Raw genomic sequence first — 21,288 nt, forward strand, 5'->3', positions numbered from 1 at the left:
AAGATATAAATATATATGGCCGTGTGCTTATATCATAATCTTTATAGCACTGCTTTAGAGTATATGCGGCGTCGGTGTATTATAGATAACAAGCATTTTGCTTTAATTTGTTGCCAATCGCACTGTCCAATAAAAAATAAAACACACACAAGAAACGAAACTTTAAAAATGTATTTGCTGGAGAAGACTGTGGCACAGTGGGGCAAGTAAACGAAATTCGAATTAGACCCGGCCTAGTTAAAATGTGACTAGATAGAAATATATGTTTATGTAAATTAAAGTTGAAGCTCACAACAAGCTCGACAATTCAGTCGAGTTTTGCGCACTTTCGCACCACTGTGCGCTAGTTGTGAATAACTGGGGCGATGTTCGCACTGGCCGCCTAATTTGTTGAGCAAACGAATCGAAAAGGTTCCGGATGTGTTAGGGAAATTGATACTATATTAAAAATACATTCCCAAATTTTTTTTTAGGCATGATTAATCATTGGAGTGCATTCTGAATCGCCGAACGATTGCTCCCTTCTAGTTATTTAATATCTATAGTACAGTAGGGCCCCGCGATCTGCCTTATCGCCTACATCAACATGGGTCGGCTAATCAGTCCGCGTCTATCAATAGCAGCCGCACTGCCTGGGCGCAGCGGGGCGTTGTGGGGTGGGGGGTGCGCAACTCGTGATCGGGGCCCTGGCCACCCGCGAAAGATCTTCGCGCTGCCGTCATGCGATTAACGGTCGCCGTAATGCGACCTGATAAGCGGCACAGGCTACATTCGAGCTTTTGATAAGCGATTTGATTTTGTTGTTCGCATTGAGTTCAATACGCAACAACAGCTAAATAAATACCAATGTAAGACATCCATTACACCATATACCACCCTAGGCGAAACCGTAGCACACTAAATCATGCATCATTTTCAACTGGAGCATACTTTTGCTGGCAGTGTTAATACAGTGGTCACTCGCAAGTTCAAAACAAAAATTTCGCAAAAAAACTATATACAATTAGATATATAATTAGAAATATTTTATGCATAAATTAAATTAAATGATTTTTTTTTAACGAATCTTACAGAGATTTCAAAAAGCGTATATTGAAATTTCAAAAAAAAAAAGTATATAAATATTTGTCTCGTAAATAAGAATTTTCTGTATTATCTTATTGAATCTATCGCAGAAAAGTTTCCCATATTTCTAAAGGAAATGTTAAAAAAAAAATATGTATAAATTAGAAAACAATTTACTTAAATGATTTTTTGAACGAATTTTACAGAGCTTTCGAAAATTATATATAAAAATTAATAAGAAGATAAGCATAAGAAATTTGTCTCGAATATGAGATTTCAATCATTTTGTTTTATGAATATCTTATTGAATATATCGTAAGAGTTCGACACACTTTTCGAATATTTTTGAAAAATAAAAATTAGTTTCCTATTTTTTTAGAAATTTTGTTATATATCATCTCAAAAGATGTCTTGAGTGTGGAAAATCTGCTGTATGCTATAAAACAAATCTATGCTAGGATTTAAAGTAGACTTTCATGCAATATATGACATTATTTTGAAAAAATCGTAAGTTTAGTCTATAGCTACATTGATTAGCGAAAAATTTATAATACTAAGTAAAGTTTTAAAAGAAGTTCGACTGTCTTTCAGCTAATGATATAGTATATACAACTAATGTAATATATAAACAAATTCCATAACTTCTTTAAAGATTCTTCCCATTGGAATCGAAATCAAGCGTCACGAAACTTTGTTTTCCCACTGTCAATCGCTTGGTCATATAGCAGGGCGAGGAAGGGGTCAATATTGGCATATGCCACGCCCACTTGAGCTGCACACATATTTGCATATTTGCAGTAAGCAGGCAATGCGATAACAAACTATCGATAACGATTCCGATTGCGATTGGCGAGCCGCAAAATGCAAATAGAGCGGAACGAAATGTCAATCGGATTGACGCGGACGCGCACAGGAGCGCATTTGGCCCGAAACGGGTCGCCTTTGTTTGAGCTGTTTGTTATGGAGATCGTTTCGTGAAACGTGCTTCAATTGAAATAATGCTCAGAAACTGGAAAATTGAGGAGTGAAATTTTGTTCCGTTCGTAAGTCGAATAAGTGAATTGTGAAAATCGTCAATATTGTCAAACGTGTATAACTATTATATTTATATATATATTTTGATGCAGCCTACGCCCACCAAAGCTACACACAAATATACATATACAATCAAGAAAACACATGCTGGAATTGTGATCATGGAAGCGGACTCTCTGAATATAGCTGACCCCAGCGGCAGCAGCAGCAGCAGAAGCAGCAGCAACTGGTGCTGCCTCATGGACAATCGGCCGAAGGCAGTGGTCATCGGGGATGGGCCGGCGCCCACCCAGCCAACGAAGCTGTTCGAATGGCTGTGCGCCAAGAATCTGACGCAGCTGGAGGACGAAACGCCGCCGAGCGGCTTCTATGAGGCGCTGGAGCATGCGGAGATCGCATTCCATTGCACGCGCTGCGACAAGCTGATGATCAGCCTGGATGCACAGCTGCTGCAGCGGACCATCGGTACCCAGACACAGATACGGGCCCAACTGCAGGCCGAAACACAGACAATACGGACACGCTTGCCGCACGGCAAACATGCACAGACCCAAACCCATAGACAGATCCAGGGCCAGGCCGACAGCGAGACACAGACACAGACACAGACACAGATACCGTCTCCCAACCAGGAGACGGTGCTGTTGCCGCTGCCATTGGCCGTGCAGCTGCGCAGCGCCGGTGTGCCGCAGCAGCAGCAGCGATCCCTGCTCGACGCTGTCCAGGATCTGTGGACGTTGCGCCTGCGCGGACGCTCGCTGTGGTCGCTGCTAAAGACGCTCCTGGTGCTCATCTCGCTGCTGCACGGCTGTTATGTGCTGGGCGGCAGCCTGCAGCGGTTGCCCGTATTGCGGCGCCTGATCCTAACGGCGCAGACGATATGCCAGCCGCCGCCACCGCCGCCCCCGCCGCGCACCCTGCCCGCCTTCATTTGGAACCAGCTGTGCCGCATGGCCCGTAAGCTGCGCATCATTTGAGCGCGCTGCGCTCCTGTACTCCTGCATCCATTTCCCGGATGCCGCTCAGCGGCACTTATCGACAGATCGTCTGTTTGAATAGTTCAGTTCCCTGCGTCTGCTCTTCATACTTCTTCTCCTCCTCCCCCCTCCCCCTCCCCCTTCTCCTTCTTTCGTTTTGTGCTATTTATAAAACGAGGCGTACGCTATTTTAAGCTCCAGAAGCCGGGCACCCGGGCCGTATACGAGATAGCGTCGATAGCGCCCAGTTCGGCGTTCCCCGTTGTTTGCTGTGTTCCTGTTCCTGGAACACAATTGGTATTTGTGTTTGTTCCAGACAAAAGACAACAATAACAGAGACTCAGATTACACCCAGCCAAATGAAAAAAACAACAATATCGAAAACTCTTAATTTAGAAATTTTCATTGTGTAGCCGGGGACGGCGGTGATAACGACTTGGACAGCTCAAACTCAAATTTAAGGTCAATACTTGTAGCATCCCAATACAAAGTAAACACAGATACACAGATGTTAAAAAACAAAAAACCAAGAAAAAAAAAACAAAAACCTCAATAAATGCAACAACTGTGCGTGAAATTCCACTCCGATCTGCCACTGGGCCAACGGCCGCCAGATGCGAAGCCTCTTAGCCTCTTAGCCTCTTAGCCTCTTAGCCTGTGGACCTCGGTCTCCGATAAGCGACACCTTTTCACAGCCATATTCGGTTGTCTATTGGTTTTAATAGGTGCATTCACTTGTCCCCAAAACGGAACTGTGTGACTCCCCCCAAACCCACCTCAAGATTAACCCCAAAACCAATTCCAGCTGAACTTCTCGGCCAGCTTGGGGTATTTTTATACCCTGAACCCATTGAAAATGGGTAAAAAGGGTATATTGTATTTGTGCAAATGTATGTAACAGACAGAAGGAAGTATCTCCGACCCCATCAAGTATATATATTCTTGATCAGCATCAATAGCCGAGTCGATCTAGCCATGTCCGTCTGTCCGTCTGTCTGTCTGTCCGTCTGTCCGTATGTAAGAACGCAAGGATCTCAGAACCTATAAGAGCTAGAGACTTGAAATTTTAACTGTGGTGCCCGCGCAGATCGAGTTTGTTTCCGATATTCGATAACTTGCCCCGTTTCCAAGTAATCGATAAAAATCGATATCGAAATCCTGTTTTTTTTAACAAATTTCGCCAAATAATATGATCTAAAACTACCAAATTTGACATGTAGCTTCTAGTATAGTATATATATATCAAGTATCTGTCACTTTGTACCTATCGCCTGTTGGAAGAAGAGGGTTCAGGGTATCCCCTAGTCGGGAGCTCCCGACTAGAACCACTTACTTGTTTGCCTTAACACAGTAGCCAGAATTTGTTTATTGTGGATCTCATAAAGGATCGACTCCGATAAGATAGACTAGTGGAAAATTGTGTTTTATTGATTCATTTTCGTCCATAATGCCCGACTGGGAGATACCCTGCACTCAGCTGCGACTGGCGCTGATCTATGGAAAGTGTGTTCTTTAATAACTTTGGTGTTTCTAGACTGATCCCAGTGATATTTTCAGAGCACAAATATCATATCCAAATGTGTGTGAATACCAAAGCCCAAGGCTATAGCTACACAAATGAGCTTTACACCATTTAATAAGGAACCTGTGTATACTATACGAAAATGTTGTGTATCCAGCTCTTTTAAATTTCGCAAAATCGATATTTATCGGTTTTAGAAAAATTTAACGAAATATTGAGGAAAAAATACGATATACGAGAGTATATATATTACGGAGCTTAACTTTAGCTCTTGTATTTTTCAAGATCGATGGTTTTATATATCGACTTAATTCGTTGACCTGGTCAAGATTTTATATATATACATATATGAAGTGAAATAGCAAACAGTATACCCTTTTACAAATTTTCTATGGGTACAGGGTATACGGAAACAGAAGCAAACTACACGACAACATAGTTGAAAAGCACGTGCTCCAATAACAACAATTTTGACATATTTTTTTTTTTTGTCCGGGGTCTGAGGTCCACTTAATCAGTGGAACTGCGAATAGAGCTTGGGCTAGACACGTGAGTTTCGCTTCCGCTGCTGTGATTTTTTGATGTTTCACCAAACTAAGAATAGACTATATTGGCTTTGTGGCAGGTCCGTCTAGCTGTCCGTCGAGCTTTCCATGTGCCCAAGCAAAAAGCGCTGGTTCGGTTCAGAGTTCGAACCAGCTTTGTGCCTTGTGGCTAAATTTGACACTTTTTCTTTTACCAGGTTTGAGTTTAAGCCCTCTTTAATATACTTTAACAGTTATCATAAGGCAATTCAATTTTTAACTAACAATTGCATTTTTTGCTGAAAATAAACTATAATTGGACTTTGAGAGAGCATTGCGCAGTCGGTTGCACCCGACTGGGACTTTGTTTTTGCAGCTCGTAAATAATGTGAGCGAAATTTGTTAGGCGCAGCAGTCGATTAGCCTAACTTGATCGATTTAGTTGAGTTTCTAGCTAAACAAAAAACTGTGTTTTTCTCGGTACTTGGGCTATTTTCATATAAATTATTCTATATACGGACATGACAGCGTGAAGAGGTCAAATATGGAAAGAAAACAAGTAAGAGTTTCTAGTCGGAAGCTCCCGACTAGAGGATACCCTGAACCCTCTTCTTCCGACAGGTGATAGGTATAAAATGAAAGATACTTGATATATATATACTATTCTAGAAGCTACATGTCAAATTTGGTAACTCTAGCTCATATTATTTGGGGAAATTGTTCAAAAAACAGGATCTCGATATCGATTTTTATCGATTAATTAGAAACGGGGCAAGTTAACGAATATCGGAAACAAACTCGATCTGCGCGGGAACTAGGAGGACCTACAGCTAAAATTTCAAGTCTCTAGCTATTATAGGTTCTGAGATCCTTGCGTTCTTACATACATACGGACGGACGGATGGACAGACGGACGGACGGACAGACAGATGGACGGACGGACAAACAGACGGACATGGCTAGATCGCCTCAGCTGTTGATGCTGATCAAGAATATATATACTTGATGGGGTCGGAGATGCTTCCTTCTGCCTGTTACATACATTTGCACAACTATAATATACCCTTTTTACCCATTTTGAATGGGCTGTTCAACGAAATTTCATGTTAACCTACACAGTTCTCGATAATTAGATGGTATATAATGTGTGTAGCTTTTTACAGATGCCGCAACTGAAAACATAACACCTTGATTATATCAAGAAAGCTTGTGAACTAAGCTAATCGCAGTCTTGAATGTGTTCGAGGCCTGTTTCGCTCAAATCTGAAATCTTCAGAAAGTTAAAAACGCTTTAATACTATGTTGCATATTAATAAGCCCAACGAAATCCAACTACGCTTCGGCAGAAGTTGGGCACACTCGCATATTCCTGATATCAGTCCAACATAACCTTTAAAAAAAAGGCTGTAAAAACATATGCATGCGAGGTGCACATACATTTGCATATGTTAATATCATTTATCATTTATAATTTATGTACATACTTCGCATTGATTTCCATATTGACTTGGTTAATGCAATTTGTTTTTTCTCTTTTGTTCGCATTCTGCGCTTGTTCTTCTTGTTGTTGTTGTTGTTGTTGTTGTTGTTGTCAATCAGTTGTCATTGTCATTCGCCGTTATGTGTGTGTGCAGCGAGCATGAAAAATAACTTTACTCCAACCACCCCTCCCCACCCCCCCTTCCCCTCGCCAACCCATTGGTTGACAGCGGCGGATTGAAGAATGCGCCTTGAAATAAAATTCATGCAAATTAGCTGACAAAACGTTGCAATATACAAATCCACGTGCAAATATGTACATCGATATTACATATACATATATGTATGACGTATACGAGTTGTGGGTATACACAATCAGCTAGTAACTGTAAATTGTGCAGCTATGTTGTGGTTTTTTGAATGCAGCCAAACAGTTACATGAACAATAACAACAAAGAGTACGTGCAAAAGTTGGCCACAGTGCCGCCTAAAAGCGGGCAACGGCTTTAAGAAACTCAAGGGAAGCCCACAACAGCCAGCCACTGCGAAGCTGTGTAAAATGGGTGGGGGGCGAGGGGAGGAGAGTGTGTCGTTTGCATTGTTGCCGCTTTCTATTTAACATGCTCTTGTCCATTCTACAGCATTAATAATGCTGGTCGGCTGGGTAGCGTAGCGCGCCGAGGGAAGACCTTGTCGCACCTGTTGAGGGCTGCCCTGCGGCAGCAGCTCCTATAAGCATCAGCTACAGTAGTACATGTGTGTGTGAGTGTGTTTGTGTGCGAGTGAGTGCTTTTTGCATGTGCAAGTGGCATTGTGGCAAGTGAGCTGAGCTAATTATGTGCAACTAATGAAAGGTGCCGGACCGGACGAAAGCGGCAAAAGCCCTGCGAGAAGAACCTTGACCAAGCGCTAAAAGCCCGCGCCATGCACTTCTCTTTGACTAAATTGCATACACTCAAAAAAATAAATAATATATACTAATAGAGAATAATAGCTGAAGTTCTCTTTGTTTCAGCATTGAATGTTCTTAATAAAAAATAAATATCAATTTCATTTAAATTATATCCCAAAAAAACATTTATATCATATCATATTATTTATAGATTGTAAAATTGAAAATTCCCAAACATTTCTGCTGTAAGAACTTGTAGAAATTGTTAAACATTTTGTAAAATCGTATATTTGTTGTTTATAGAAATGCTAGCTATAATTTAAGAGCCCAAGTTTTTTTTTCAAAAGTGTATGCAGCAATCTACAATTAATATAAATTACTTTAAAAGGAAGTTTCACTGTACTGTGGCTTCTGTTTTTACTTCCGCTGTGCACTACACGTGTCGAGTCTCGTGCCAGTCAAGCTTTGTTGTGCGGCTGTGTGTGTGTGAGTGTGAGTGTGAGTGTATGTTTGTGCCTTTGTGCTTGTGTGCTTGTGTGCGTGACAGGTGGTTATATCGATGCAGCGCCGCCATTTGCATGTTCCGTGTGAACGTTTGTCAGTTTCTCTGTCTTTGTCCGTCACGTAAGCTCACCTTAGGGCTGCCGTTGATGGCAGCAGGGGTCTGCGGGTCGGGGGACCACGTGACGGCAGGCTAGCTAGCACGTGGGTCGATCTTTTCGACTGCAGGTCACGGACAGCACGGATACGATGACGCGGCACAGGCAGAGGCGCAAAAAGCAATTTGTTCACGTAATTAATTTGAAGGCCCGCGCTAATATGGATAACAACAAACAATTAACTCCGTTTAACGCAATTTGGTCACGCACGCACGTGAACGCTTCGCCATAGTCAGAGTCAGGGTCAGAGCCGGAGTTGAAGTTGGCGTTGAGGACGTATTCGGAGCCGGAGCCGGAGTTTAAGTCGAAGCCGGAACCGGTCGTATTGGGTGCATCGACCAACCGGCAAATTGGAAATCACGACTGTACTGTGGTTGTTGCCCCGTCGGCAACTGCCACACGCGGATGCGGACAGACAGGCGCGCACGGCGACTGACAGTGCCGCAGTAACCGTGTGGCATTTGCGCAACGGCCACCTGAGGATTCAGCGCCAGTTATTTTCGTTGTTATTTGGGCCGAAAAGGCAGATAGCTTTCGCTATTCAAATGCAGCGCCGCCGCCAGAGGAGAGCTTCTAAGTTTTAATTGCATATTGAAGCGCGCAAAACGAAAGCTCGCGCAGCGTCATTGAAAGCTTTCAAGCATATGCCGTTGCAGGATCTCTGACCATCCCCTAGAATAAGACCACAAACACAAGCACGAACACGAACACGAACACATACACATAGACATACACACAAATGCATGCATATTGTATGTACATATGTACATACATATAATCTCTGAAATGTGTATAAATTCGGTTTATTTGTTTTCTTTTGAGTTTTTCGGACAAAAATGATCATACGACATATAGAGTAGCATTTGAATATACGTAAAAATGTGCGACTATCGCTGATTGGAGCTGTAAACTACGGTTCGCCGCCACGAGCGCCATCCTCCTCGTCAATATCCACCCAGCCATCGTCGCTGAGCTCGGCGATGGTGTCGTTGTCATCGGCCACAGCCACCACACTGGTGTCGTCTTCGGTGGAACCGGAATTGGTGTTGCTGCTGACAATCACAGCTGTTGACCATCCAACAGCGGCCGGCAGGTCCTCCATCTGGCGTTGAGTCACTGGCGTCTCGGATGTCGAGTCGCTGGCAGTCGATGGGGCCGTTTCGGTGGCCGTGGCCGTGGCTGATGATGACCTGCCCGCTTCAATGGCGGCTTTAATCTTGTTGCGCCTACGCACAGCCTCGTACTCCTCCAAATCGGACAGCTTCAGCTGAATACTTTGCAATTCGCGCTTTAACATAACTTTTCTTCACCAAACATACATGCGTACTGAAAACAGTTATAATGCTAGGCTGCCACCCAGGCGAAGCGCTTTTGAAAGCGCGCGGCAGAGCTGCCAGCTTTTCGATGGCCGATAGTTAGCTAAACTTTAAATTCGAATTAAATATATGAATAAACTGTTTCATTTTAATACAATAATATATGACTAGCAAAAACGAATTATTTTCCTTATTTTTATTGCTAAAATATAGACTAATTGGAAATATACTCAAATAACAGCGCTGCCAGCTTTTCGCCGGTCTAATATTATTTTCTAAATTATTGCATTCATCGTAAGTAAGTAATTGCATGACAAATAAATTAACAAATTTGTTCATCTTGTGTGTTGACTCAAGCTGTAGATGAAATTTAAGTATATATTTTAGTAAATTGACTCGGCGATGGTGTCATCGACCGACCACCACACTTTTCATATCACGTCTATCGCAGCAACTTTTTTTCGTTCAATTGTTTTGAACAACAAACAAGTGGGTGAAATAACGCGTCGGGGTTTCGTCGGTACGGCTCTCTGGCTTAACTACACAGCTGCTCTCTTAAGACTGCGTTCGTGAGCGTCATTTGTTTATTCACGCCGATGTTTGTTATAGGTTGATTCTATTGTTGTTGCTGGTCTTTTTGTTTTTTTTGCTTTTTGGTAGCAGCGGCGGCAGCTGTGCTGATCTGGCATAGCCCGCGGCGAGTGGCACGTCGCAGCTGAAAAACCGGCGGCTAGTGCTGAAAGCATTGGCATTGTGAGACGACTTGATTCCTGATGAGCCACAAAGCGACCGAAAAAATGAACGGACGCACCATACGCATCAATCGGGTGCCAGCTACCATAACTGCCATTCTGCTGACCATTGTGCTTGTCTACTTTCTCAACTTCCACAAGGATGAGCGGCCCGCCATTTATGGCATGCTACGCAGCGATAACAAAGTGAATCTTCGCAAAATGCTAATTGCCGCCATACAGGCGGCACAGCGCGGCGGCCTGGAGGTGCTCGATGTGGCGCATACGCGCCAGCTAAAGGAGCGCAGCAAGGGCAAAACGGCGGAAGGTGTCAACGATCCGTTTACGGACGCGGATGGCCGTTCGCATTGCGTGATGAAGCAGGGATTGCAACGCATTTTTCCGCGTGTTCGCATCTTTTCCGAGGAGGACAAGGAGCATTGCAAAGATGCGCACAGCTTCGATCTGGATCCCACTGTGCTGCACGAGACAGCCAGTGTGCCCGACGTGGCAGTAACCGCGCAAGATGTGACCATTTGGGTGGATCCGCTCGATGCCACCAAAGAGTTTACAGGTACCTATACACATATAAGCATGCTGATCAGCCTAATCTATTCCCTCTGCCCATCCAGAGGAGCTGTACGAGTATGTTACGACCATGGTGTGCGTCGCTGTCGCCGGTCGTCCAGTGATTGGCGTCATACACAATCCGTTCAGCGGCCAGACCGCTTGGGCGTGGGTGGGCCACAGCATGTCCGAGTATCTGGATGAGCTGCACAAGCAGCCGCGTCTCAACTCCGATCAGCCCATTATCACCGTTTCGCGCTCGCATGCCGCCGCCGTCAAGGAAGTGGCGCGCAATGTCTTTGGCGAGAATGTCAGCTTGCTGACAGCCGCTGGCGCTGGGTACAAGGTGCTACAAGTGGTGGCCAACAATGCGACCGCCTATCTGCACACCTCCATAATCAAGAAGTGGGACATTTGTGCCGGCGAGGCCATACTGCGCGCCCTTGGCGGCGCCATGTCAACGCTCGACGACGAGCCCATCAATTATGGGCCCCACGACTCGCCAGTGAATAGCGGCGGCCTTCTGGCCAGCCTAGACCAACATGCGGAGTACATGGAGCGCTTCGCCAAATATCGCTCGACGCACAATGGCAAGCTCAGGTAGTGAAGGATACGTCTGCTAATACCCAATCCTTTGAATCTCTGCCGGCAGCTGCTGGACGCGTGCAACGTCGTCAGCTTAGGCTTAAGTTAAATGATAGAAAACAAAATAAAATAAACCGGTTCCTGTGCCGCACAGCTTTTATTAGCTTTCTTTAGGCGGGTCATGAACCCGCAGAACGCAAACAACACGCAGATTGAGTCCACAAAATAAATGAAAATAATTTTATGTTCTGTTTAGCTTTTTACGAAAATGTTTATATCACGAATTCGCTGTATGTTGAACTGTCAAGTGTTATTCTTTTGTTTAATTGTTTTCGAATATTTTCGGGAGCATTAATTGAAGTGTAAAATATGTTAATTTTCATATCTTTTGTCACTCAGCAAACTGGTGCTATCCGAATAAACAAGAATAAACAAATATTTTTAAATGCCCTTCACTTACAGGTAATGCCCTCTATAAAGATATTTGTTTATTAAATACAATTTATTTATCAGAAATTGGAATTTGTTTGCATATTAGAGTCAATTGAAATATAATATAAAATACAGATTTAATTTATCTATTGCACATTGAAAACTTAATATAAACTAATAAAGGCGCTCCGTTAGCTTAATAATTTTGTTTAATTTTAATGCTAACCGCTATCGTGTTGCAGCGCTCATCTCTAACAGGGCTCATCTCTAACAGCGCCCATTGCTAACAGTGCTCATCTCTAACAGTGCTCACTCCTAACAGCTGTATGTGTGACAGCTGTGTCATTCGCAGCTGTCAGCTGTTTTTTACGCGTGTGTGTGTGTGTGTGTGTGTCTGTGTTTGTGTGCGAATGTTTGTGAGTGCTGTGACGCGCGCCGGCTGGGAGCAATGACCAGCTGCATCGTCAGCGGCTGCAAGCGCGTCCATCACATTGAAGTCGAGGCACTAAAGGAAGCGGATAAGGTGGAGCACAGCCTTCTGCTGATTAAGGGTCGACTTCAGCCGAGCTGTGCCAGCGCCAAGCAGCTGAAGGCGACACTCTCGCTGCGCCAGATACAACAGGAGCAGCTGACACAGCTCTCCGCCGCCGGCGGATTCAAGCTGCTCTTTGATTTGGCCACAGAGGAATCCGAGTACCCGGAGCTACCAGTAAATTGTCAGTTGCGACTACGCTGCTGCAGCGGCGAGCGTCTGCTGCAGTTCAGCTATCAGGCACGGTGCAGCGCATATCGTGTGCAGCCGCTGTATTTGGTGTGCCGGCCCAGCGGCGCGGAGCAGGAGGAGTCAGCGCTGGAGGCGGAACGCTGCGGTCTGATCGATTTGAATTTGCGCCTGGTGCAGTGCATCTATGCGCATAAATTGAGCGCCGCCGGCTATACGAATCGCACCTTTACATTGAACGGCGCCTGCCGCGTCTTCTACTCGCAGCTGAGCTGCGCGACGGCGCGCGCCTGCAGCGAGGACGAGCTCTGGCAGCGCTTTGCCAGCGAGATACTCGCCTGCCCGGACTGGGGCCAGCAGCTCCAGCTGAAATTCGTCGCCTTTGTCGGCTGCACACGGTACGACGGCGCCGCGGTTGCCGCCAGCGGTGACTACTCCTACGCGAACATCCGACGGCATCTGCAGGCGCACGCAGCCTTGGGCGGCGGCGGCTTGGCGCTCTTTGGCAGCGGACACTTTTATGCCTGGCCGCGACGCTTTTCCGAAATTGGCGACTGTATACGCAGCACGGAGCGCGTGGATGTGACCAGATTGCCGGACGAGAGCAACTATCGACGCACATACGGCGGCGTCTATGCGAGCACCTTGGGCGCCGTCTGCCACGAGCTGGGCCATTGCTTCGATCTGGGGCACACCCTGGAGGGTGTCATGGGCCAGGGCTTTGACTATTTAAATCGCGTGCTAACCGTTGATCAGCCCACGGAGCATTTGCCGCAGCGCATTGTGTCCACGACAACAGACGCCGCCACATCTTTGGTGCGTCCACGATTCACACAGCTGAAGCTGAAGCAGCCGGCGGGCAGCCAATTTCTGGACAACTATCACGCGCAGCGACGCAACGATAGCTTCTATTTTGCCCACAACTGCGCCGTCATTCTGGCCCAGCATCGCTGGCTGCGTGCCGGCCTGCAGGCGGCCAGCTTGGAGCAGCTGCCGCCGGTCCACATCCAATTGCTGCCAGCCAGCGCCGAGATTGTCGCCAGCGTGCCGTTGCGCCTCGTCGAGCTGCGCTGCAATCTCAACAGCCTGGTGGCCCACTACGAAGAGTTCGAGCAGGAGACGCATCGCTTCCAGCTGCCCGCCTCCCTCTGGCATCTGCTCGCCACGCAGCGCACTCACTACGCCTTCGTCCTGACCATTGACGGCGACACCAAGCGCTTGGCCTTGGACGGCTCAGCCCAGCCCCAGCCAGCCAAGTAGCGCCTGTTCGGGTGAGTTGTCCAACTAGAATTGGGCTGACTGACTGACTGATTGACTGACTGATTGACGGACTGATTGACGGACTGACGGACTGATTGATGATCAAAGCCACCATCAACTAGGAATCTGGTCTTCTACATTAGTTACCTCATGCACTTATACACTTTTGGTAAATTCCACGTGCAGCTGTGGAAAACTGGTGGAAATCGATTGCATACAACTTTTTTGCTTACCATTCGATCTGGCAGATCTTTGTGTAAATTTACTAGAGACTTATTTCATGCATTTCACAAAATTCACACACACACACACATACACACCCCACCGATTGCGTATTTCAGCGATTTTGTTAAATCCACCACATAAGGGGAAAATGACACTCTTACATAAAGTTATTCCCTTTTCATCTTTGGCCTCGTTTTTCACAATTATTTGATTGTAAAACAAATTTCTATTAGATTTCAGACAATTTTACCATTTATGTTTCCAGCTGTAATCTATTCGATGATTCATGATTATGATATCTGGCTAGTAAATTAATTGCTGATTACAGTAAAAATGTTGCTTGACAGTTTGATAGATGAGCACAGGGCGAAAATGATAAATATTTAATGAGACAAAACCGCGCACAGTTATTTAAGAATTCAAATTTTTTAATAGTTAAATATCAAGAAACGGAAAGAAACAGAAATAGGAAACAATATGATATATATATTGGAATAGTATGAAAATAAAATTATTTTGGGATCTGGAAACTCTTACTTATACATTATTTTAATTTATTTCCTTAATACTAAAGGAAAGCTATATGTTGGAGTAGTATAAAATATATATCGTGGGAACTAGAAACTCTGACCAATACTTATATATTATACTAGCGGGTATAACCCGGCCTTTCCCGTGGCACGTTTGTTATAAAATCAAAAAAGCTTTGAAAATGATTTTGAAACTGATCGGACGGGAATCAAACAAACTCTTAAAATTCACCAAAAAAATCTTAAAAATGCATTTTCCACCGAAGGAGTTTAGATTTTGCGAGAAATGTGAAACACGTCTCTAATGATTTTTCTTATAGATCTTTGGAAATAAATTTGAACACAAAACGTCATCCACCAAATCTTCGACCCCCATTTGCACCAAGGAGGGATGGATTTTTCAAAAAGTGTGAAACACCCCTCAAATGAATTTGAATATAGATCTTTGAAAATGAGTTTGGGGCCGATCGGATGGTAAACAAAAAACTTTCATACCACCGTTTTTTGCCAATTTACCACTGTTGCGGGTGGAATTTCCCAAATCGTCGAAATACGTATTCATTAAGTTCTTATTGAGAGCTTTGAAAATAAGTTTGAAGCAAATCGGACACAACTTAAAACTTCGCACAAAAAATCTTTAAATCGCATTCCCCACGAAGAAGTTTGAATTCTGCGAAAAGTGTGAAACACGTCTCAAATGATTTTTCTAATAGATCTCTGAAAATGAATTTGAGTGCGAAACGTCACCCACCAAATCTTTTACCTCCATTTCCACCAAGGAGGAATGGGTTTTCCGAAAAGTGCGAAACACCCCTCAAATGAATTTGAACAAAGATCTTTGAAAATAATTTTGGAGCCGATCGGATGGTAAACAAAAAAGTTACATACAAACGTTTTTCGCGATTTTTCCACACTTGCGGGTGGAATTTCCCGAAACCCCGTCTTAACGTGCACCTACATCACATAAGGTAACTACAGCGAAAATTTCAGCTTCCTAGCTCTTCCGGTTTGGGCTGTGCGTTGATCACCAATCAGTCAGTCAGTCAGTCAGTCAGTCAGTCAGTCAGGACAAACTGTTTTATATATAGAGATGAATTTATTTATGAAAGAGTACAAAAAGAAATACTATATGATATATAAATGACTTTAACTATATAACTGAAGTCGTTCTTGCTACTATTTTTATATGTTATTGTAATAATTAAGTCATGCATCATGATTCATATATGTGTGTATGTGTGTGTGTGGGCGTGTGTGTGTTAGTGTATGCATGCATGTATGTATGCATATACGCATGCATGCTTGTTTTCTAAACCCAAACGCAGACCAAGCTGATTTGTCGCTGTGCTGCAAAATTTAAATAAAACGAATTTCTACCAAGTGCTCTTCTCCTCGATTCTCAAGAATTCAAGTAGGCTCTGCAGTTTTTCATGCTTAGCCAGTAGTGTAGTGTTGTTTTTTTTTTTTTTTTGGTATTTTGTTGTTTTTTTTGTATGTTTGTATGTACATTTAGATGTATGCTTGTGTGTAAGTACACATATATATTTACGTGTGTACACATACATGTATGTGTGTAAGTATGTACATATGTATGTATGTGTGTAAGTATGTATGTATGTATGTGTGTAAGTATGTATGTGTGTATGTATGTAATTACGTATGTACGTGTGTACACATATATGTATGTATGTGTATAAGTAAGTATGTATATATGTGTGTATATACGTATGTACGTGTGTGCACATATATGTATGTATATATATGTGTTAGTATGTATGTATATATGTATGAATGTATGTATGTGTGTAAATATGTATGTGTGTATGTACGTGTGTACACATATATGTATGTATGTATGTGTGTTAGTATGTATGTATGTATGTATGAATGTATGTATGTACGTGTGTATGTATGTATGTGTGTAAGTATGTATGTGTGTATGTACGTGTGTACACATATATGTATGTATGTATGTGTGTTAGTATGTATGTATGAATGTATGTATATACGTATGTATGTGTGTATGTATGTATGTGTGTAAGTATGTATGTGTGTATGTACGTGTGTACACATATATGTATGTATGTATGTATGTGTGTTAGTATGTATGTATGTATGAATGTATGTATGTACGTATGTATGTATGTATGTGTGTATGTACGTGTGTACACATATATGTATGTATGTATGTGTGTTAGTATGTATGTATGAATGTATGTATGTACGTATGTATGTATGTATGTGTGTAAATATGTATGTGTGTATGTACGTGTGTACACATATATGTATGTATGTATGTGTGTTAGTATGTATGTATGTATGTATGAATGTATGTATATACGTATATATGTGTGTATGTATGTATTTATTGTGCGTTGATCACCAATCAGTCAGTCAATGATTCTTGTTATATTTGAATTTAATGCTCGCATATGAGAAGTACAGACCGAAGATAATATAAACAACAGATTGTCTCTGTACAGGCACAAGGCAGAACAGATAGAAGGATCTATTCTTATATTATATAGGTTATGTTTAACTAACCATATTTCTATTATAAAGAACCAAATCTAAACAAACGTTTCGTTTATATGTCTACATAAACGATTTGTGCACATTCTTTGAACAGGTATTGTTACCTTGGAACTGATACATTCATAATTTGTGTGACGACACGTTTTGGGGAAACCCATAAAGATATTAGGGGAAGTCAAACCATGTCCTGCCTCAATGATAGCACAGGTTAATTACATTGTGAGTCATGCTGGGACATACATATGTCATATAATGGCCATCAAACGCTTTTCGATGATTCATGTGCGAAGTTCTTGAACCCACAAGTGCTGCGTGGCTTATCAACTCTGACTGTCGAGCTGTCGAACTGTCGAGCTCTATCAGAGTTCGATTAGAGCACGCTATTTGCAGAGAACTAGTTCAAGATTGTGTACAAACACACACACACACACACACACAGACACGCTGTTGACTATTGACTGAGAGGCCCACTGTAATAATCGGAGACTGGTTTAGTTGTTTAACCCAAGCTGAACCTGAGCCAAGCTGCCAGCCTCGAGAGAGTTTGGGAGAGCTCGAAGACTCTCGCATCGATCGTTGTCTATTTCAAATGGGTTGAGCTGTCTGTCTGCTACGTTGTCAGCATTGCTGCACAGTGGGGCAAACAAGCACTTGTCTAATCAAAATATAACTATTTGTATATACATACTAAAAAAAAAAAAAAAAAAAATTAACTTAACCTTTAGCCGAAGACTTTATGACATGGAAGCGTTCATTTTCCAACCGATCGTTTCTATAGAACTTTAATTGATGTTTATTGATATATATATTATATAGTAATCCGATGTTGCCAAGATTTCACTCATATTTGAGAAACCAAGAGGAGCTCTTAAAGGTCCAATTTGGTCAAGTTCTTCAATTCTATAAAGATAGTCGACCGATCTCGACTGATCCAGAATATGCATATATACTCTATGGATTCCAATTCTATGCGGTGTACTTAATGCAAGGGCATGTAATGATGTCATATAAGATTGGGGATAACGTAATTCACAGTCGAAATATGTTAATCACATAGCTTGAGCAAAGTGATTAAGTCAACCTTTCGAACCTTGCTGCTTTCGAAACTCGCAGTCAACATTCGAATACACAAAATAGAGGTACTTCGGGGTAAATAGAGGTATGCATTTCCGTTTTTTTGTTTTTGTGCAATTGTATGTAACAGAAGCAGGAGGAAGCATCTCCGACCCCATTAAGTATGTATATTCTTGATCAGCATCAACAGCCGAGTCGATCTAGCCATGTCCGTCTGTCTATCTGCCCGTCTGTCCGTCTGTCTATCTGCCCGTCTGTCCGTCCGTCCGTATGTATGAACGCAAGAATCTCAGAACCTATAAGAGCTAGAGACTTGAAATTTTAGCTGTAGGTCCTCCTCGTGCTCGCGCAGATCGAGTTTGTTTCCGATATTCGATAACTTGCCCCGTTTCCAAGTAATCGATAAAAATCGATATCGAAATCCTGTTTTTTTTAACAAATTTCGGCAAATAATATGAGCTAGAGTCACCAAACTTGACATGTAGCTTCTAGAACAGTAGGGTATCCCCTAGTCGGGAGCTGCCGACTAGAACCGCTTACTTGTTGTTTTTTTGTTCTACTTCGACTTGTTCGCGTGTATTTGTCACACTGTGCAGCTGCGTTTTGCTGACGCGTTGTTTGAAATGAAAAGGCAAAAAAAAAACTTGTCTTACTGTGTCTTTAACGTATTTGCAGTGCTTTATTTCAATTAATTTAACTATATTTTTTGTTGTTGTTTTCTGTTCTTTGTTTTTTCGCTGCTAAGATGGGCAAAGCGCGGCCGCCGCGCTGGCAGTTCGATAATGAAAATACTTTGATAGAAACAAGAAACAGGGACAACAACAACAGCAACATATTATTTGGCAAAGGCGCTGATAAGATAAACAAATATAACAACAACAGCAACTAAGTAGAAAAAGAGTCATATTGATGTTCAAAAACAACAACAACGAAAACTATTGCAAAAGGCAAGAGACGCAAGAAACCTCAACACAAACTGCTTTCATTCATATTTCAGAGCTCAAACAATCCGGAACAACAGCTCGAAGATCTTACCATAAAACTTAACAGAACAATAATAATAGTAATAACATTAATAATAATAGTAATAACATTAATAATAATAATAGTAATAATCATGGTGGATGCGCGCATACAGTTTAAAGCCTTGAAAGGTTTTCCCAATGCCTCCGACAAAATCGAGACTCAGACATTTTTGAATGCGGCCAAGGAAATTGTAACTGTCATCGGTAAGTTTAGAACAGATCGATCACTATATCTATCTATATATATAATAATTATCGAAATGCCAACAGAAACATTTGGAAAGCTCTTTACGCCCGTCATCAGCGACATGAATGGCAATATCAATGTAAGTACGCAAATTTATTTTATTATTTATTATTTCATAACATATAATATAGACGAAATCAGATTACGTCAAATCAGCCCGAATAACAAACGAAATAGGCGAATATATAAAAAAAAATTAATTTGAATTTGAACCGGCGACCTTCCGCTAGCCAGTCCGACGTAAAGCACACTTTCTCTGATCTATGCACACAATTTATTTGATATCGTATTTGTTTTTACCACGCACAGAAACTAACCAAGGTGTACGGCACGGATGTGCTTAAATATCAATATCTGGAGGACATGATTGTGCTGAACGTTGATGTTGATGATTTTGCGGCAAATGCGCTGCTCTGGCTAAAGCGTGGACTCCAGCTGATCTGCACCTTCTTCGAGAACATCTACAATGATGCACAGAAAGCGGAGCCGCTCAAACAGCATCTGCAGGATGCCTACGAGCGCACCCTGAAGCCCTACCATGGCTTCATAGTGCAGAGCACCATCAAGGTAGAGTGCAGACCCCGAGAGACTGAAAGTTGACAGCGCCAATATGATTCAAATATGCCACAATTCCATTTGCAGATCATCTACAGCTGGGTGCCCACGCGCAGCCAGCTGCTGGGCCAGGGTCCTGCCCAGCTGGAGAATATTGAGGTGCTGACCAGCTATTTGCCAGCAATGCGGGCGCAACTGGACCGCATCGATGCGCTGCTGAAGGCCCACAAATTGGATGATGCGCGCAAAGTGTGATCAGAAAATGGTGCTGCCAAGCCTTTCCTTTCCCGTATCCTTTAGCTTTAGTGTAGCCTATTTAGTTGCCATATGCTGATATATGTATATACGTATATGGATATATGCTATGATCTAATATTTAAGTCGACATAAACTTTAATATGCATTTAGACGACACGCAGGCTGGTTTTGCGACTGCCTTTTGGCTCTGGCCAGGCACAGTGCATGGTGTAGGAGCGCCGATAGCACCTCCAGTGCCATGAGCAGGAACTGCACATTCGTCAGGAATGCCAGCCAGCTGCTGGCAAAGACACCGGTCAGACGCAAATAGACCAGTGCGGGCAGCAGCACACAGGGAGTCAGCGTGAGAAGGAGCCACATGGTCGTCGCATCCGTGCACAGATTGATCGAGTAGCTGGCATAGAGGCGCAGCCACTCGGTGCCCACTGCCAGCACATAGGCCAGCAGCATGGCCAGACCCGTATAGTTGCACAGCATATGCGACTACAGTAAAGTAAATTTATTTTTATATACATATAGATACGAAGCACATTCTGTAGGAGACTCACCCAAAGGATCAGGTGCAGTAAATAGCTAATTGCCCAGATGATCGTCACGTAGACATTGGCCTGCAGCAGCATTTGCAGCAATAAATTGGCATGTTGTCGCATTACTAATATAAATAAAATATATTATAATGTACACTTTGGTAAGCAACATTTACTTACATGGCTGTCCATAGTTGTAGTAATTGCTGCTGCTCCCGATCTCCGTCTCCGTTTCCATACTCAATCAGCACAGTGGTTAAACTAACGAGTGGTGCGTCAAATTATTTTTGTTTTTCTTTTTTGTTTTTACGCCCTGGTTGCCAGGACAACAATGTGCAATGTTTATATATGTTTTGTTTCATCCCTTTTGTAGAGTTTGGCGGCTTGTCGAAATTCAAAAGTCAACCGCCAAATTCTGCCATCTGGCAGCACTGAAAATATCCTTAAGCAAAACACAAACAGTGCAGTTAAACAGTCAAATATTTATTTAAGCAATTTATCGACTTATCGATTTGGCGTTGCCACAACTAAATTTTAACAGTAAATA

General features: G+C 42.8%; 6 protein-coding genes across 7 annotated transcripts; 4 read left to right on the forward strand and 2 right to left on the reverse strand.

Annotated features, from left to right (window-relative positions):
• The first annotated feature begins 1,952 nt into the window (after window positions 1–1,952).
• On the forward strand, window positions 1,953–3,452 carry LOC135434129 (uncharacterized). Its single transcript, XM_064690541.1, has 2 exons — window positions 1,953–2,108; window positions 2,193–3,452. The coding sequence occupies exon 2, from the start codon at window positions 2,262–2,264 to the stop codon at window positions 3,075–3,077; it is 816 nt and encodes a 271-aa protein (XP_064546611.1). The 5' UTR covers window positions 1,953–2,108; window positions 2,193–2,261; the 3' UTR covers window positions 3,078–3,452.
• Window positions 3,453–8,940: 5,488 nt separating this feature from the next.
• Window positions 8,941–9,486, reverse strand: LOC135434134 (uncharacterized). Its single transcript, XM_064690547.1, has one exon. It carries the CDS (start codon window positions 9,448–9,450, stop codon window positions 9,064–9,066), a length of 387 nt encoding a protein of 128 aa, XP_064546617.1. The 5' UTR covers window positions 9,451–9,486; the 3' UTR covers window positions 8,941–9,063.
• Window positions 9,487–9,927: 441 nt separating this feature from the next.
• On the forward strand, window positions 9,928–11,790 carry LOC135434135 (putative inositol monophosphatase 3). Its single transcript, XM_064690549.1, has 2 exons — window positions 9,928–10,774; window positions 10,833–11,790. Exons 1-2 carry the CDS (start codon window positions 10,243–10,245, stop codon window positions 11,369–11,371), a joined length of 1,071 nt encoding a protein of 356 aa, XP_064546619.1. The 5' UTR covers window positions 9,928–10,242; the 3' UTR covers window positions 11,372–11,790.
• A 346-nt stretch (window positions 11,791–12,136) lies between these two features.
• On the forward strand, window positions 12,137–19,228 carry LOC135434116 (uncharacterized). 2 transcript variants are annotated; one of them, XM_064690524.1, is made up of 2 exons: window positions 12,137–13,776; window positions 18,875–18,890. In XM_064690524.1, exon 1 carries the CDS (start codon window positions 12,233–12,235, stop codon window positions 13,763–13,765), a length of 1,533 nt encoding a protein of 510 aa, XP_064546594.1. In that variant the 5' UTR covers window positions 12,137–12,232; the 3' UTR covers window positions 13,766–13,776; window positions 18,875–18,890. The 2 variants fall into 2 exon arrangements, with proteins under 2 accessions (XP_064546594.1, XP_064546593.1); XM_064690523.1 differs by lacking the exon at window positions 18,875–18,890 and adding an exon at window positions 19,127–19,228 and having other exon boundaries at window positions 12,139–13,776.
• On the forward strand, window positions 19,199–20,363 carry LOC135434117 (glycolipid transfer protein). The gene is made up of 4 exons (XM_064690525.1): window positions 19,199–19,358; window positions 19,425–19,480; window positions 19,711–19,968; window positions 20,044–20,363. The coding sequence occupies exons 1-4, from the start codon at window positions 19,247–19,249 to the stop codon at window positions 20,209–20,211; spliced, it is 594 nt and encodes a 197-aa protein (XP_064546595.1). The 5' UTR covers window positions 19,199–19,246; the 3' UTR covers window positions 20,212–20,363.
• On the reverse strand, window positions 19,810–21,245 carry LOC135434119 (uncharacterized). Its single transcript, XM_064690526.1, has 3 exons — window positions 20,922–21,245; window positions 20,763–20,866; window positions 19,810–20,697 (listed from the first exon to the last, which is right to left on the reverse strand). The coding sequence occupies exons 1-3, from the start codon at window positions 20,977–20,979 to the stop codon at window positions 20,350–20,352; spliced, it is 510 nt and encodes a 169-aa protein (XP_064546596.1). The 5' UTR covers window positions 20,980–21,245; the 3' UTR covers window positions 19,810–20,349.
• Between the last annotated feature and the right edge of the window lie 43 nt (window positions 21,246–21,288).

The sequence above is a fragment of the Drosophila montana genome, unplaced genomic scaffold (genome assembly GCF_035044405.1).
Source record: "Drosophila montana isolate Dmon_TW-CO22-7 unplaced genomic scaffold, ASM3504440v1 contig_3274_1, whole genome shotgun sequence".
Lineage (NCBI taxonomy): Eukaryota > Metazoa > Arthropoda > Insecta > Diptera > Drosophilidae > Drosophila > Drosophila montana.